The 15,089-nt window shown below is 37.0% G+C and overlaps 1 protein-coding gene and 1 long non-coding RNA gene across 3 annotated transcripts in view; one reads left to right on the top strand and one right to left on the bottom strand.

The window, feature by feature from the left end:
* The first annotated feature begins 1,407 nt into the window (after positions 1-1,407).
* LOC126172572 (uncharacterized) lies at positions 1,408-10,091 on the top strand. The gene is made up of 2 exons (XR_007535475.1): positions 1,408-1,521; positions 7,696-10,091. It is a non-coding gene; the product is annotated as an uncharacterized LOC126172572 (long non-coding RNA).
* The window catches only part of LOC126172520 (actin-interacting protein 1), a 178,119-nt gene continuing 171,392 nt past the window's right edge, over positions 8,363-15,089 (bottom strand). For both annotated transcript variants that reach the window (XM_049920890.1, XM_049920889.1), the window contains exons 13-15: positions 14,104-14,254; positions 13,916-14,025; positions 8,363-10,335 (exon numbers count right to left, since the gene is read on the bottom strand). In XM_049920890.1, coding sequence (XP_049776847.1) covers positions 13,916-14,025; positions 14,104-14,254 — 261 coding nt within the window. In that variant the 3' untranslated portion in view covers positions 8,363-10,335. The remainder of the gene's footprint in view (positions 10,336-13,915; positions 14,026-14,103; positions 14,255-15,089) is intronic.

Here is a 15,089-nt window from a genome sequence, read left to right as displayed (position 1 = left end):
TCTCTAATCTTGCCACAGCTTTATATGGCGTACTTTCCTTTCTGGAAAAGAATCTATTACCTCATCAAAGTTCGTCAACGTTTTGCTACATTAAAAAGCCAAATGTCGTTGTCTAATACTAGGAAAGCTGTTAATACAAATAGTAGCCAAGACTGGTGTGGTTTCTCGATCTGTTTACGTGTATTTTGCCACTGTCTGCTAGATAAAATGAAATACGCCTGCCTAATATTGCAGAAATTGTTACACACATCAAATAAACGAGACTGTTTTGGCACAAATGGTCATTTTATACTCTCTAGCTTCTGAAGCATGAGATCGAAAAGTAGTAGTACGAAATTTTTATATAAATTTGGAATCGTCATGCCGGCCGAGTGGCCGAGCGGTTCTAGGCGCTACAGTCTGGAACCGCGCGACCGCTGCAGTCGCAGGTTCGAATCCTGCCTCGGGCATGGATGTGTGTGATGTCCTTAATTTAGTTAGGTTTAAGTAGTTCTGAGTTATAGGGGACTGATGAGCTCAGAAGCTAAGTCCCATAGTGCCCAGAGCCATTTTTTTGGAATCGTCATATTCTTCCGTAATTTGTGTGAGTTCCCGTTTCTTCTCCTTCCTCGTTCTAACAAACAATCTTGTCATCACTGATTCGTTAACTATTCATGCCAGTGTCTAAATTTATTCTCTGCTAACTTCACTAACCCTGCCACAATCACCGGTTTAGTTATCCTGCATTTATTCTCCGGTTATGCGTTATTAAGTGTTCGCACAGCACGTTTCCCGCGCTACTCCCAGAATAGAACTTTAGCGGCTGCTATCCGGGGACTGTATAACTGGCCATTAGTAGTGTAGCGGTCTGGCCAAAAAGTTTCTGCCAATATTTCATCTACTTGGATACACGAATAAGACAATATGTAATCTTTGTTGCCTGTTAGTCGTCTATTTCCACAATTGTAATGTTAATCTATGGAATTCGCTAGTAATTACAACAAAGCTAGTCATTGGCAAACCCTGTCAACTATTTAAACAGCGATTGTCATTCACCCTTTCGGCTTTATTCGCTCAGCACGTATAGACCCGTCCCCTTTTGTCTGCAGGAAAGTTTATTTCTAGATGCGACGGGAATTCCCCAGGCAGAGACATCATGCACACTATGCTCGCATTCAAAAATCAACTTACTATTCATTCAGAAACCAACTTAGAATTTGATCAAAAATGTTCAAAAACCAACAGGGATGTGTTCAAAATCATATGAGGAATCGATAGACCAATGTGCGCTGGGTGCTAGGCGCTTTGTGAAACAAGGTCTTTTTCCTCAATTGTATGAATTTGGCGCCCCCTCCCCCTGAAACTGCCGCCCCAGCAGACATCCTGGTTGTCCCCACCCCCTAGTTCCGGGCCTGTTGCGCATACGTGGATCTGGCAGCTTAGAAGCACCAGTAACATTTTTCCGGATAGCGTGTGGCTGCTTGCTGCTATTGCTTATACAGCTAACTGCTGCCACACTTATGTAGCCAGAAGCGGGAGAAGGTACTACTCACACGCGACTCAACTGCACATGCGCATATGCTCGATTACAGCCGCTCAAACGAATCTAATGTAAACAGTTATGACGTCACGCTCATTGGAGGCAATTTGTTGTTATGAAACATTGCATAGTCTTCCTAGAGCCTTTGACACATTTTTCTGTTGACAGACGCTTGTATGAGCAGTGTTTTGTTCTTGTATATGGTGCATTTCATTTGCAACTTAAGTTTTATTTTCGTTTTTTTTTCCTCTCGTTCGTGTTTTATTGCTGCAGTATTATTCTGCAGCAGCGAGAAAATTTAACTGAAAACTAGAACAATGAAAAATTGTCGGTTTTTTCTTGGATGGAAAAATTCCCGGGTTTTTCCTGGATCTCCCGGTTATCCTAGGTCGTATACACCCTGTAATTATACTGTAATAATAATAATAATAATAATAATAATAATAATAATAATAACTGCTTCTAATAATAATGATAATAATAACAATAATGTGGAGAGCCTACAGCAATGTAGTAGCCATTATGTAGTTACTGTTGTTTTGTGCTGTCAATTAATTCGTTTGTGTGTTGTGAAGTGAATACTGAAACAATGTCTGGTCCGCTGTGGGAGCTACTTACAACTCAGAGAAGGCATTTTCCTGGGATATTAAAGCATATGTGTTATAATGTCTCAATTTGACTGTCCTAGGTGCATGGTACAAAGTGCCACACACTAAGGCAACAAAAGTCATAACACACCTACTATTGTGTTGGACCTCTTTTAGCCCAGTGTAGTGCAGCAACTCGACATTGCGCAGATTCAAAAAGTTGTCGGAAGTCCCCTGCAGAAATACTGAGCCATGCTGCCTCTATAGCCGTCCATAAATACGAAAGTGTTGCCGATGCAGTATTTTGGGCATGAACGGACCTCTCAATTATGTTTCTAATGTTCGATGTGATTCATGTTGGGCAATCTAGGTTGCCAAATTATATGCTTGAATGGTGCAGAATGTTCTTCAAACCAGTTGCAATCAGTTGTGGCCGAGTGACATGGCACATTGTCATCCATAAAAAATTCCATCATTGTTTGGGAACATGAAGTCCACCAATGTGGACTTGCTAGCCAAGTAGCCGAACATATGCATTTCCAGTCAATGATCAGTTTAGTTGGACCAGAGAAGCCAGTCCACTTTATGTGAACACATCCCACCCATTATGGGGCCATCACCAGCTTGCACAGTGCCTTTTTGACAACTAGGATCCATAGCTTTGTGGGATCTGTGCTGCATTCTAACTGTCCACCAGCCCTCACCAACTGAAATCGGAACTCATCTGACCAGGCCATGATTTTCGAGTCGTCTAGGGTCCAACAGATATGGTTACAAGCCGAGGAGAGGAGCTGCATTCGAATGTCATGCTGTTAACAAAAGGTACTCACATCTGTTGCAGCCCATTAACGCAATACTTCACTGTTCTAATGGATATGTTTGTCATACTTTCCACATTTATACCTGAGGTTATTTCAGACACTGTTGCTTTCCTGCTAGCACTGATAACTTTACGCAAACACCACTGCTCTCAGCTAATGCATAGCCCATGTTGTGAGATAATGCCTGAAATTTGGTATTCTCGGCACACTCTTTGATGCTGTGGATCTTGGAATATTGAATTCCCTAACAATTTCTAAGACAGGATGTCCCATGCATCTAGTTCCAACTACCATTCCATGTTTACAATCTTAATTCCTGTTACGTGGCCATTATCTCATCAGAAACCTTTTGACATGGATCACTCAAGTACAAATGACAGCTCCGCCTGTGCACTGCCCTTTGATACCTTGTGTATGCGATACTAGTGTCATCTGTATTTCAGCATGTCACTATCCCATCACTCGTCACCTTAGTGTATGTGTGTAGTGGATGGCCTCTATAAGGTAGATGATGTGTTACATACATTTCAGAAGCTGTAATCTCCAACATGCTGTGTTATGTACATAATCAGTATCAGTGTATTACAAAAAAGTGGTAACAGTAATGATCTTTTAAAATTAATTTAGTTTCATAACCAAAATCCAACCAAGCCCTTTCATTTTTATGCCTCAGAAAAATTAATTTTACGCCCTCAAGGGGTAATTAACCCCAAGTTGGGAACAGATTTCAAATAAAAATTCTGTTTAAGAATCTCGTGTAATATTGGATCTTATCACTTTCTTACTTTTAATCAGATTTTCATGGGGTGGTTTTTGTACTTACGTTTTGCAAATGTACTCCATATTGCCTTTACAAGTTAAAAGAAAATTCTTTTTCTCTCTCTGTTTCTTATTACGAGAATAGAAGAGTTTGCATTACTTTAAATGTCTTACACATTTCTTTCAATAAGCTATTTTGTATATTACCCTTTAAACTGAACACTGATTATTTACAAGTTAACAACAGTTTTAGATGTCAAGGATCCCATAATATGACGTACCTTTAGTCACTCCCTGAAATAACATCAACTTAAAATAATGTAGAGAGGATTTCTTTTTCTATGCAATCAGTGACTATTTCTGTCTATATCCGGATCCCACTCCAGCTACTGCCAGGTCTGGGTGCTGACTAGTCCTCTCCATTTGGCTCGGTCCTCCCACCACTTTTCTTCCTCCACTTGCTGCCATGTCACACCTCTCCTTTCGACAGATATTCTCACTCCCATTTTCCACCATGTTCTTGGGTGCCCTCTAGGTCTTTTTCCATCCATCTTCAGTTCTTCCATAATTTTGGGGAGTCTCTGCCCACACATCCTCTTAACATGCCCGTACCATCCTAATCTCTTTTTTTTAGATTTCTTCTCTCACACTTTCTTGTTTAAGGTCCTTTCTAATATCTACATTCCTTACTCTGTCCATTCTTGTTTTTCCCTTAACTGCTCCGAGAAATTTCATTTCCCCTGCTTGCATTCTTCTCCAGTCCCTTTCTGTCACTGTCCATGTTTCTCCTCCATAGTTGACAACAGGGAAGTAATAACTCTTATACACAAGGAGTTTTGCTTTTTCTGAAACTTCCTTATTCCAAATCAGGTGTTTTATTGTTTGATGGAAATTGCCTTGCATATGTAACCTCCTATTAATTTTGTTGGTTATTCTTCCATCACTAGATATTTCACTCCCTAAATAAGTGAAACTGTCTACCAATTTGAGGGGTTCACCATTCAAAGTGATATTCCCACTGATTCCTTTGTTCTTCCAAATACCATTACTTCACTCTTATCTTTATTTATTTTTAATCCATACCTTTTCATCATTTCCTTCCACACAAGTTGTAACTGCACATCTACCTCTTTATTGCTGCATATTACCATATTATCTGCAAAAATCATCTTTCTGTCTTTTCTATGCCTTTAACTGCCCTATTCATTCCCTCCATCACAACATTAAAAAGTGGAGAAGACAGAATACTTCTTTGTTTAAGTCCTTGTCTTATTTCGAAGTATTCAGAATTTCCCGATGGTGTTCTAATTCTACAACTGTGTTCTCTGTACATCGTCTTTATTACATCAATGTATCCATCTTCTATACCTATCTTCTTCATTTCTTCCCAGTCTTTCCCTGTTAACTGAGTCATATGCCTTTTCTATGTCTATAAAAACCATTATCACATTTTTGTTATACTGTCAACCTTTTTTCCATCAGTTGACGGATAGAAAATATCAGGTCGATCGTGCTTCTTCCTTTCCTAAACCCATGCTGTTCTTCACTCAGCTCTTTTCATTTATTCGATTCAGTAAAATTCTTTCAAAAATCTTGGCTGCATGACTCATAAGGGTTATTCCTCTGTAGTTTTTACAAAGTCTTATTGCCTTTTTTGAAGATGGGAGCAATGTTCCTTCTCCAATCGTCAGATATTGTACTATTTCTCCAGTGACTATTTACCATGTACAAATAGCAACAGATAAATTCATATGGCTTTAATCAATGCCCCTACATTAATCTATACTCATGCTCCACATGCAAGACTGCAGAACTGCAAACCATGCAGCTCAGGCCCGTGACATTAATGAGAAAATCGCTGTATTGGGAATGACTTTTCATCACATTCCACAGGTTAGGGAAATGAGAATACAAAATGGATCAGAATTATGGAACAGTAGATGCAGTTTGAGCACGAGAATTCAATGTGGAATTAAGCGACCACAGCCTGCAATCAGAGCCTCTAGACATTATGACATGAAATCAAATAGGCTGTGGGTATGCTGCTGGAGCACAAACTGCCACTCAGTTTCCACGCCTATCCACAAAGTGCAGGTTAAATGAATAATTACCCACCTGGCCATATCCAAGACAAGTTTGTTGGCTGAAATGTCAGTTGAATGAGAAGGCCAAAGAATGAGTGGTACCTATCATCCTTTGAAGAAAGCTTGCACATTTCTTACCTCATGTGGCTAGGCACTATCGTGCTGAAATATAATATGCAGGCAATGGCACCCCAAACAGCACATTTGGTATTTCTCAGCTGTGCTGTTCAACAATGCACTCTGCCCAAATGCATTCATCATGGTAGCACCTAACATGTACATGGCCATTACTGAGCTACAGGTTTAAGTGGGACCCCTCTGAAAACACTACATTTTGCCATGCAGCATGCCAATGATGGTGTTGACAAGCCCATGTCAATCTGAGGACTGAGTGTTTCTGGTCAGTGGAAGCTGACACAATGACTTGTGCCACCAGTTCAGTTCTAATCAGATGGCGCTGATCTATCAATGTAGACACGTCCAGGCTCAATCCAGTGCTCCAGCACTGGGCCAATGCTGTGGACACATATGTGCTGCCAGTTATGGTCATGTGGACAAGATGGCAGCCATCCTACAATGTGGTCATACTGTGTGGTCCCACATGCACCACTGTCATACCAGCGTGCCCTGTATGAGCTGCAATATCATTGTATAATGAACCTGTCTGCAGGACGACAGTTGTTATACCCTGTACAAACTAACTCATACAGTAGTTACAATGAAATGAACACCCTTAGCTGCTTATAGGCGTTGACATACGTCAACGGGGACAGATGAAAATGTGTGCCCTGACCGGGACTCGAACCTGGGATCTCCTGCTTACATTTCATTCTAACGAGCTGCATGGTCACCGATGGTATCTGTTCTTTCGGACATGTCCGAAAGGACAGATACCATCTTAGTATATATCATACAGTAGTATTGCACTTTTTGATGTAGATAAGGTACACCAGAATCCCCTTGCATGTTTTCCCTTTGTTTGATGGTTCTGCACTTAATGAGCGTGGCTTAACACTGACCTGTCCAGTCACACAATATAGAACTCTGTTGGGCCTATGTACATGTTATCTCTCAGAAATAGTAAGTGATTAACATGCTGTTCTACAAATCCTCCAATTTTAGAGTGGTCCAGACAATTATTTCTGGGTGTTGCAATTTCCACAAACAATACTCAGATCTCTCTTTCATTTTCAGAAAAATACCTACAAAATCCATAACTTAAGTCTTAGCCTAGTGTGCCTGGTGTGGAAAGAAGTGAAGTATGCATTTGTAAAACCACTGACTATTAAAAAAAAAAAAAATAACTGCTACAACTCTTTTCGGCTGAATTAAACCTGTCATGGCAATAAAAGCACATGATCTAGACTGTGGTTTGCTTACAAAACAAGGACAGAGTCTCTGCTATTGATATAATGCTGCCTTTCAATAGAAAGTCAATGCACTTAATGTGTTAACCACAACATTATTAATAATAAAAATGTTGTTCATACAACATTTCTACTTATTTTCCTACTCATTAAATTCCCATAGCCACTGGAGTGTGTATTCAACTGCTTTAGTACTTCGGCATGTTCCCTTAAGGATCTAACTGCTCAAGAAACGAAATATACTTCCTGTTCAGTGTTCAAAATTAATACATGTACCAAGTAACATGAAGAGGCAGTTACATTTTATCTTCAGTTAGCTAGGATGGTATTATAATGTTTATATGAGAGCAAAATGTTTTGTTTTCTTTCTGTATTCCTATTTGTCACCTCTCAGTTAGTGAAGAGACACTGCAACAGTTCAAACATGGGCATTATATATACAACAGAAGGATCGGAACTTATGATATCAGTGTAGAGTATAATTGAGTGTTATATAATATATTAGCATTTAGATAAGGTAGGAGAATAATGCTTATTGTGGTTTTACATGTGTTTCAGAGGCTCTTTAATGTTACACAGGTGACAGCATTCAAAAAAATGGAGTTAAGTCACAAATACACCAGGCAGCAGCAATGCACTGTGGTTCCGGGCTGCTACTGAGTTATATTCAGAAGACCACATAATAATAAACACAGAGTAGCATCATAATTCTTTTATTCCATGAGATCATAAAAGTTATTAAAATTATGAATTGTGAACAATTTTGAGCCAGTTTGTTTTAGTTTGTCATTCAGTTCAAATGTAGGTGTCAATAAAAAATTAGTGTTCACTGATACAATGTATTAATTCTTCTAACTCAAGAAGCTAATGTCTATTGCTGGGATGGTATCTATTCTCACCAGTAAAAGGAATTCTGTAAGTATGTGACCTGCTAAATGTTGAGTGCAGAGCTGGTGTATGATATAACAGTCGCAATTCCGATGCTTTGTTATTACTGGGAGGTAAACTGAAGCTAAGGCTATTATTTACTCAAGAGGCAAGAGTTATGGTAACTTACAGTACATGCCAAGTAACCTTTAGAAACTGTAAACTGATTCATCAATGGCAAATTAATGTTGAGTTAACGTTAAAAAGTAGAAAAGAAAAGGAAGGACAACAAGGTGGTGGTGGTGGTGGTGGTGGTGGTGGTGGTGGTGGTGGTGGAGCGACACATACTTCTCAGGCGTTTTATTGTGGAAAACACGGTCTGACCAGTTTATTGATTTTGAAAGATACACAAACTTTCTCCTCATTTTATAATAAGAATGCCATAATGTGGTATGATATTTACCTAAAGAAAATCACACAAGAAGACATCAATATGGTGTTTATAAAATTTTAATTGAACAGATTTTCTTTTTATATGAAAGCTTCAAATCAAAACATTTTACTGTACACAGCCATAACAACATTCCTTGAACAAATAAATATAATTAAGGAACATCAAATGCAATACTTATAGTTTAATTAAATGCATTGTCCATAGATTAATCTAATTTTTGAACACTAAAAAGTAAATAAAATCATTAAAAAACTGATAATACCCAAAAAACGTTCTATTGTAAATATATCTCTCAATGATTTCTTTACTGAATAAAATACTGTTCCAACAGTAACCTTCATTTTACAAAAGCCACACATGATATGGAAATTTCTAATTTGTAGGTTACAGTTTTTATAAAATGGTGAAGTAATGTAGCGACCACAAAAGCACTAGGCAATAAATTATATATGAAACTCATAATGTAAAACGACACTGCTAATGATTATTCTTCAAACAGAGGAAACTACACAACCTGAATACCGAAATAAAAACAGAATAACAAAGTATACCTATGTTCCTGACTTTCATAGGACATTAACTGCACCCAAATTTTCATCAAAACAAAGCTACAACTTCTTTGGTATGTAATTTCCAGTCAGTGCATTTTTCACAATATATGTTCAGGAACCAGAGCTACCACAAGTTCACATATTAATACAGGTAACGTGAGATATTTCATTACTCATGAAATGCCTGAAAATTATTTTTGGTGTACAGACAACGTAAATGCACTGCCTGACTCCATGTACATTGAATATGAATTTGAGAGTTTCTGGCAGTGATATGCTAATTTATATCACATCAATATACAAACATTTTAAAACTACACAAATATAGTTTGTTAGGGCCTGTTCTGGTTGTCCAATTAAGACATGTGGCACTATTATGTGACTAACATTTGCCACTGACATAACTAGTCAGCAGCTTTGTGAAAGTGACTGCTGTCCATACCAAACACTACAACCATTCAACTGTGAATATTTTATCCAGAAAGCAATTCTAATGAGTGCACAACCTTCCCAAATTGTGTGTGAAGTTTCATATCAGTTTTAATAAACAAACAAATCCTTACCATTTACAGTTACAAAAGAATCTGTAAAAAAATTAAAAGTAACTCCCCCCCCCCCCCCCCGTATGTGTGTGTGTGTGTGTGTGTGTGTGTGTGTGTGTGTGTGTGAGAGAGAGAGAGAGAGAGAGAGAGAGAGAGAGAGAGAGAGAGAGAGAGGGGGGGGGGGAGGGGGGGCATGGGAAAGAGGGACATATATCATGGAACAAATTGTTGTTCCGTGTCTTTCAAAGTATTTCCATTTTAGACAGGCAAGGACTAAATTGTCTTGCTTTTTTGTTGAGTTTTGAAAAATCTACAGCTGATTGTTACAAGGTGAATTCCATGACAGTTAGCAGTTATTCAATGATCACCATATTCTAACGAATGCTGAGTTTGGTCTAAGTATGTTTGAATACAAACACTGTACACATTCCTCAAAAAATAAACTTGATGGGTTGACACATGAGTGAGAGAGCTTTATAATCTTCTGCTCAAAAACCTGCATAGCATAAGCTATAAATGCGACTTAGAGTAATACAAAAGTTCTCTTAAAAAAATATTAATTTTAACACAGGCTCAACCCATCTCTCATAGTTTCATAGCCAAACTGTTACCTTTTCATTTTTAAGAGCTGCACATAGTACAGAACATATAAAAGTTTACAAAGTGCTTTGTGTCACTAATAAAAGACAGAAATGACCCCTGCCTTTGTAAAGATGCTATAGCAAGACAGAGAACTTCTTCAATCACGGTTCAGCTTCTTGTTTTCTCAACGTTGTGCACAATCCTGAAATTATAACACCACTCATCAAATTGAGATTACATATATTTAACATAATCCATAGCTCCTCCCATAATATATTAGAGATATACAACTGCTACTGAGTCAGATCATTACATTACCATTGATTCAAGCACTAACGTAACTATGTATCACTTTTGACTATATGAAGATCATGTAAAATGGTCAGTTACTGTTCAAATGAATGAGAGGTGGTTAGTTAAGTGATACATTTTAGTTACTGTTTGTAATACCTAAAAGAAACTGATCTATTCTCACAGTTGGTTATACAGATTTTGCTGTGTCTATCTCCCCTTGGCTGTGAATTACAGTGAGTCAATATAAACAAGTTTCTTGTTCTACTTTGAAATACATGATTACAAATCTCCAGGTAGACACATTATTCTGACTTGTTTGTATAAATATTTGTTAACAAAATAACAGGTATTTTGTTTTAAAATTCCTAAGATATCTTCTAATTAATTTCACTATATTTGATGTTTGCCAAATAATTTGAAAGCTCCTTAACCCTTTTGTTACAACAGTCTGCTCCGCTGCGTGGCGCCACTGAACGCTGCACTGACGTCACTGATCAGTGCACAGTGCCGTGAACTGTGCACATTGCATGTCAGTAAGCTGATGTGCAGGTTATCTTATTTAAGTGTTACCTAACAATATATTTGGATTTTACAAGTATTATAAATAAAAATGCAATTTAGGATCATTCAAAAGATTATTAATAATGTAATTCAGTATAATAAATTTGAAAACAATGGGTCAACTCACAAACCCACATTACAGTTTTTACACTCATACTTAGACTCTCGTTTTCTGCCGTTTGCACTGCAAATAACACACTTTCTGTTTCGGTTTCTTCCTATCCTAATTAACTGCAATTGAAATTTTGCCATGGATACCGGTTCTTTCCTCTTGTGTTTATAAAGGCAATAGGCCTTCCACACACACAAACGTCCAGTAAGTGAAAGAAATATTTGCGATACCATTTCCGAGATTTGTGTGTTGATTCCACAGTGCTTATAACCATATCTGCTTTATCAACTGCACCCACTAAATTATTATAATCCAATACAGGTTTCTGGATAACTTTTTCCCAACTGTGCTCGATTACTGTAGCAAATTCATCTGAGCGCATGGTAGAAAGCATATAGACTTCTTTTTTGTGCATCCACTGTATGAATATTAAATTTTTTCATGATCGCGAGGTTGTCTGTCCTCTTTTTAATCATTCATCAATTTTAGGCATTCCTTTCCTTTTCTTTCTTACAGTCCCACACGCATTTGTGCAATGTGTAGCATTCTAAATAAACCTCGGCTGGAATATCAATTATCTACGTAAACAGTATGGGCCTTTCCTAAATAGGGCTTCATAAGTGCTTCAACTATTGCTCCCGACTTTCCAGTATCCTTATTTTTGGTGTCCACCAGGGTAAATGATCTAGCATAAACAATTAAATCTTTTACAAACCCTGTCTCACAGTCACAGAGAATAAAAGATTTTATTCCGAATCTGTTTCTTTTTGACAGAATGTATTGTATGAACGACAGCCGCCCTTTGTATAAAAAGTAAACTTTCATCTATGCACAGCTTTTGGAATGGTAGAGATGACTGACTAAATTTTTTTTTGTAATAAGTCAATGACTTTCCGTATTTTGTACAAATGACCTTTGGTAGAAATGACATCATGGTTAGAATGTAGCATTCGTAGTAATTTGAAAGAGCAGACTCCAGCCATTACTTATCCAAAAATATTGCTACACATTAGTTTGTCTTTACTCCAATAATCTATTAAAGATAACTTCTTGTTGCGCGTCATTAAAAATGATATGACAAAAAAACAGTGTAGTTCAGCTACTCCAGTTCCTTCTGAATTGTTTACATTATTATCACCTTTCTGAGACCAATAGTGATTTGTTTCATTTGCAATTAACTCTACGAGATCCTCAGAGACGAAAAGCTGAAAGTAATTTAATATTTTCACTGAGCAAGTTTGTTTACTTTAATCCCTGAACTTTCTGATGCAAACTTGTGTATTTTATGCACAAATATTTTTGACATCCATACTCCATGGTCACTGTTAATAGGTTCAATATTCTCCGCTTCTGATTCGGAAGTACTACATACAGCTCTTCTTTTCTTAGTTTTTATAAGAAATGCAACAATATGTTGATTTTCATTATCTGAATCATCCCCGAATCAGTGAGTCCGTTAGCAAATATAATTCTTTTTGAACTCCTTTTTAGCATTCTGAAAGAAAGGTACAATATTTTATAAAACAAAGTAAACATAGCTATAAATACAATTTTCAAATGAATGTTATGAACCTTGCATAAATTAATAACTGTTTTTCCAGTGGCTTGTAATGCTTGAAGAAAGATTTATGCTGACGCTGCCTATATATGTTGCTTGTACGCTCACAGTAGCGTGTGGATGTCGGCTAAATATGGCACTCATACATACAGAGCATGGTGGACACCGGCAAACTATGGCGGCACTCGTACACATAGAGCAACACACTGATGCCGGCTAAATATGGTACTCGTAATGAAAGGGTTAATAACCACTAGCAATAAATTTATGGGATGCTGTGTCTCTTGTAATCCATAACTAGGGAATTTCAACCACTCATTAGCAATGTGCACTTTTGAAGTGAAAAAAATCCAGAAATTATTTTGGATTTAAATATTTCTTTATGAAACAGCTCCATCTTTTCAGTCTACCATTAATTAATAAGCAAGTGTTTACACAACATAACAAATATGAAATAATATGCTGTATCAATTTTCCAGATATTTGAAACGTATACCTTATAAATTGTCCCAAGAATTCTCCCTACTTCTGAAGAGAAAAAAATCTCTTCTCACTAATTATTCAGTCCTTGAAGAAGTTAAACTTCTCAATGTGTGTAATGTCTTGAAAGTCTGGTCCTGAATAAATTCAAAACTGCACAGTAGAAACAGCATGACACACACACACACACACACACACACACACACACACACACAAACCTGTTTGCATGTGCATCTGAGGTTGCCAGTCATATCATGATCCTTTTACATCTTGAAGACATTTTTAGGTTAGGCTTTACCGTGACTGTTTCTGACATTAAATGAAACAACCACTGGAGGTACTCTAGTTTACTTATTTAATGTTTACCATTAGATATCAGTTTAATTTTCTGTCAAAAGTAATCCTAAACCACCTGTAATAGTGTAGTGTCTTGTTTCTCCACTAGGCAGTGCCACAAGTTCCTCCAAAAATCGTAACACAACACACACACAAATGTAATACTAACTAATGTAAATCCACCCGATGATGGAAGTTTAAACCTTCGAAACGCGTCGTGGAAATAAATAAAACGGTGACTGGTAACAGTGAACTTGTTGTTTCATTTAATCTTAAAGATATTTTGCTAGGTGGAATAATATCAACAGGGCCATGGGAAATACATGCAATTTAAATGGTAAAGACATCTTAAAGACAATTTGCTAGGTGGAATAATATCAACAGGGCTACGGGAAATACATGTAATTTAAATGGTAAAATGTGTTCTGTTTCATACATTACCTAAATAGAAGATATTTCCCAAATTTTAGTGTTGCAGTCTTGTCCCACAGAAACAAGTGTCTCATTGTCCAGCCACACCAGCCGAGTAATCTGACTCTGTGGGTGAGCATCTGTAAATAAAAATGTAACACAGAAGTTGTTTTGTAGCTATAAGGTACAAGAACAGTCTTGTACAAATAAGATCTTACTTTTAATAATTGTGTGCTTTGCAGGGTTCTGTACACTCCACACAATTATAGTTGTATCCAAGCTTCCACTGGCAACTAAAAGAGAATTTGGTGACCAAGCAACAGTATTGACTCTGGCATTGTGGAATCCCCATTCTTTATTGTGAGCCAACTGGAAAATAAACACAACACGTTATCGACTTCAAAAACATACTCCACATATCTTAAAATATTTATTGTTAAAAAATGTAAGCAAAATTTGTCACATCCAAATCTCTAAAAGCAGAAAGACTGAAAGGAATGTTGAAAGAGGAGTATCCTGTAAACAAAGAATCAGATAGCCTTCTAGAAACTATGTCAGAGCAGTGACGTATTTAGCGATAAGAAAACTTTGCACAACTCGTAACACAAAATATATTGAGAAATTGCCAATTTTTAGCGAAAAACATGAAACCGGTAGTTTTTACAGAATGTTGTAAAAGTTGGTGTTATTTCCATTATTGCATAAAAAATCTCAAATTGGAAGGAAACAGTTTATAGGTAACTGATAGTTATTGAATGCTGAAACTGGATTTTGACTTTTTTCTCAACACTTTATTTTCCACATAAAGAAATGGGGCTCTAGATGTGATGCCAAATTAAAATACCCTATCTCAAGTGAACTCCATTCCTATATCAGTTTTTGTCATCAATGTCACATTTCTGAACATTTTTTCATAAATATTCATGCAGAAAATGACACGATTTTGAGATGGCTTTAATAAAATTCATCAATTAAAATATATATTTTCATAGTTCACAAGCATAAATACGAGAAAAAAATCAATAACAGCACTTTACTCCTGCAAATATGTAAATCAACATGGCATCTGATTGCATTCCAACCTTACCTACACTGGTCTAATGCGAAAGCTCATGTTGTCACCACAAACTTCATTCTCAAAACATTAAAGAAATACTGAATAAATACTGAAACAAATATTCTCAGCATTCTAATTTGCACCCAA

Source organism: Schistocerca cancellata, chromosome 1 (genome assembly GCF_023864275.1).
Source record: "Schistocerca cancellata isolate TAMUIC-IGC-003103 chromosome 1, iqSchCanc2.1, whole genome shotgun sequence".
Taxonomy (NCBI): domain Eukaryota; kingdom Metazoa; phylum Arthropoda; class Insecta; order Orthoptera; family Acrididae; genus Schistocerca; species Schistocerca cancellata.
The sequence above is the reverse complement of the archived record's forward strand: the minus strand, read 5'-3'. Positions and strand labels throughout refer to the sequence as shown.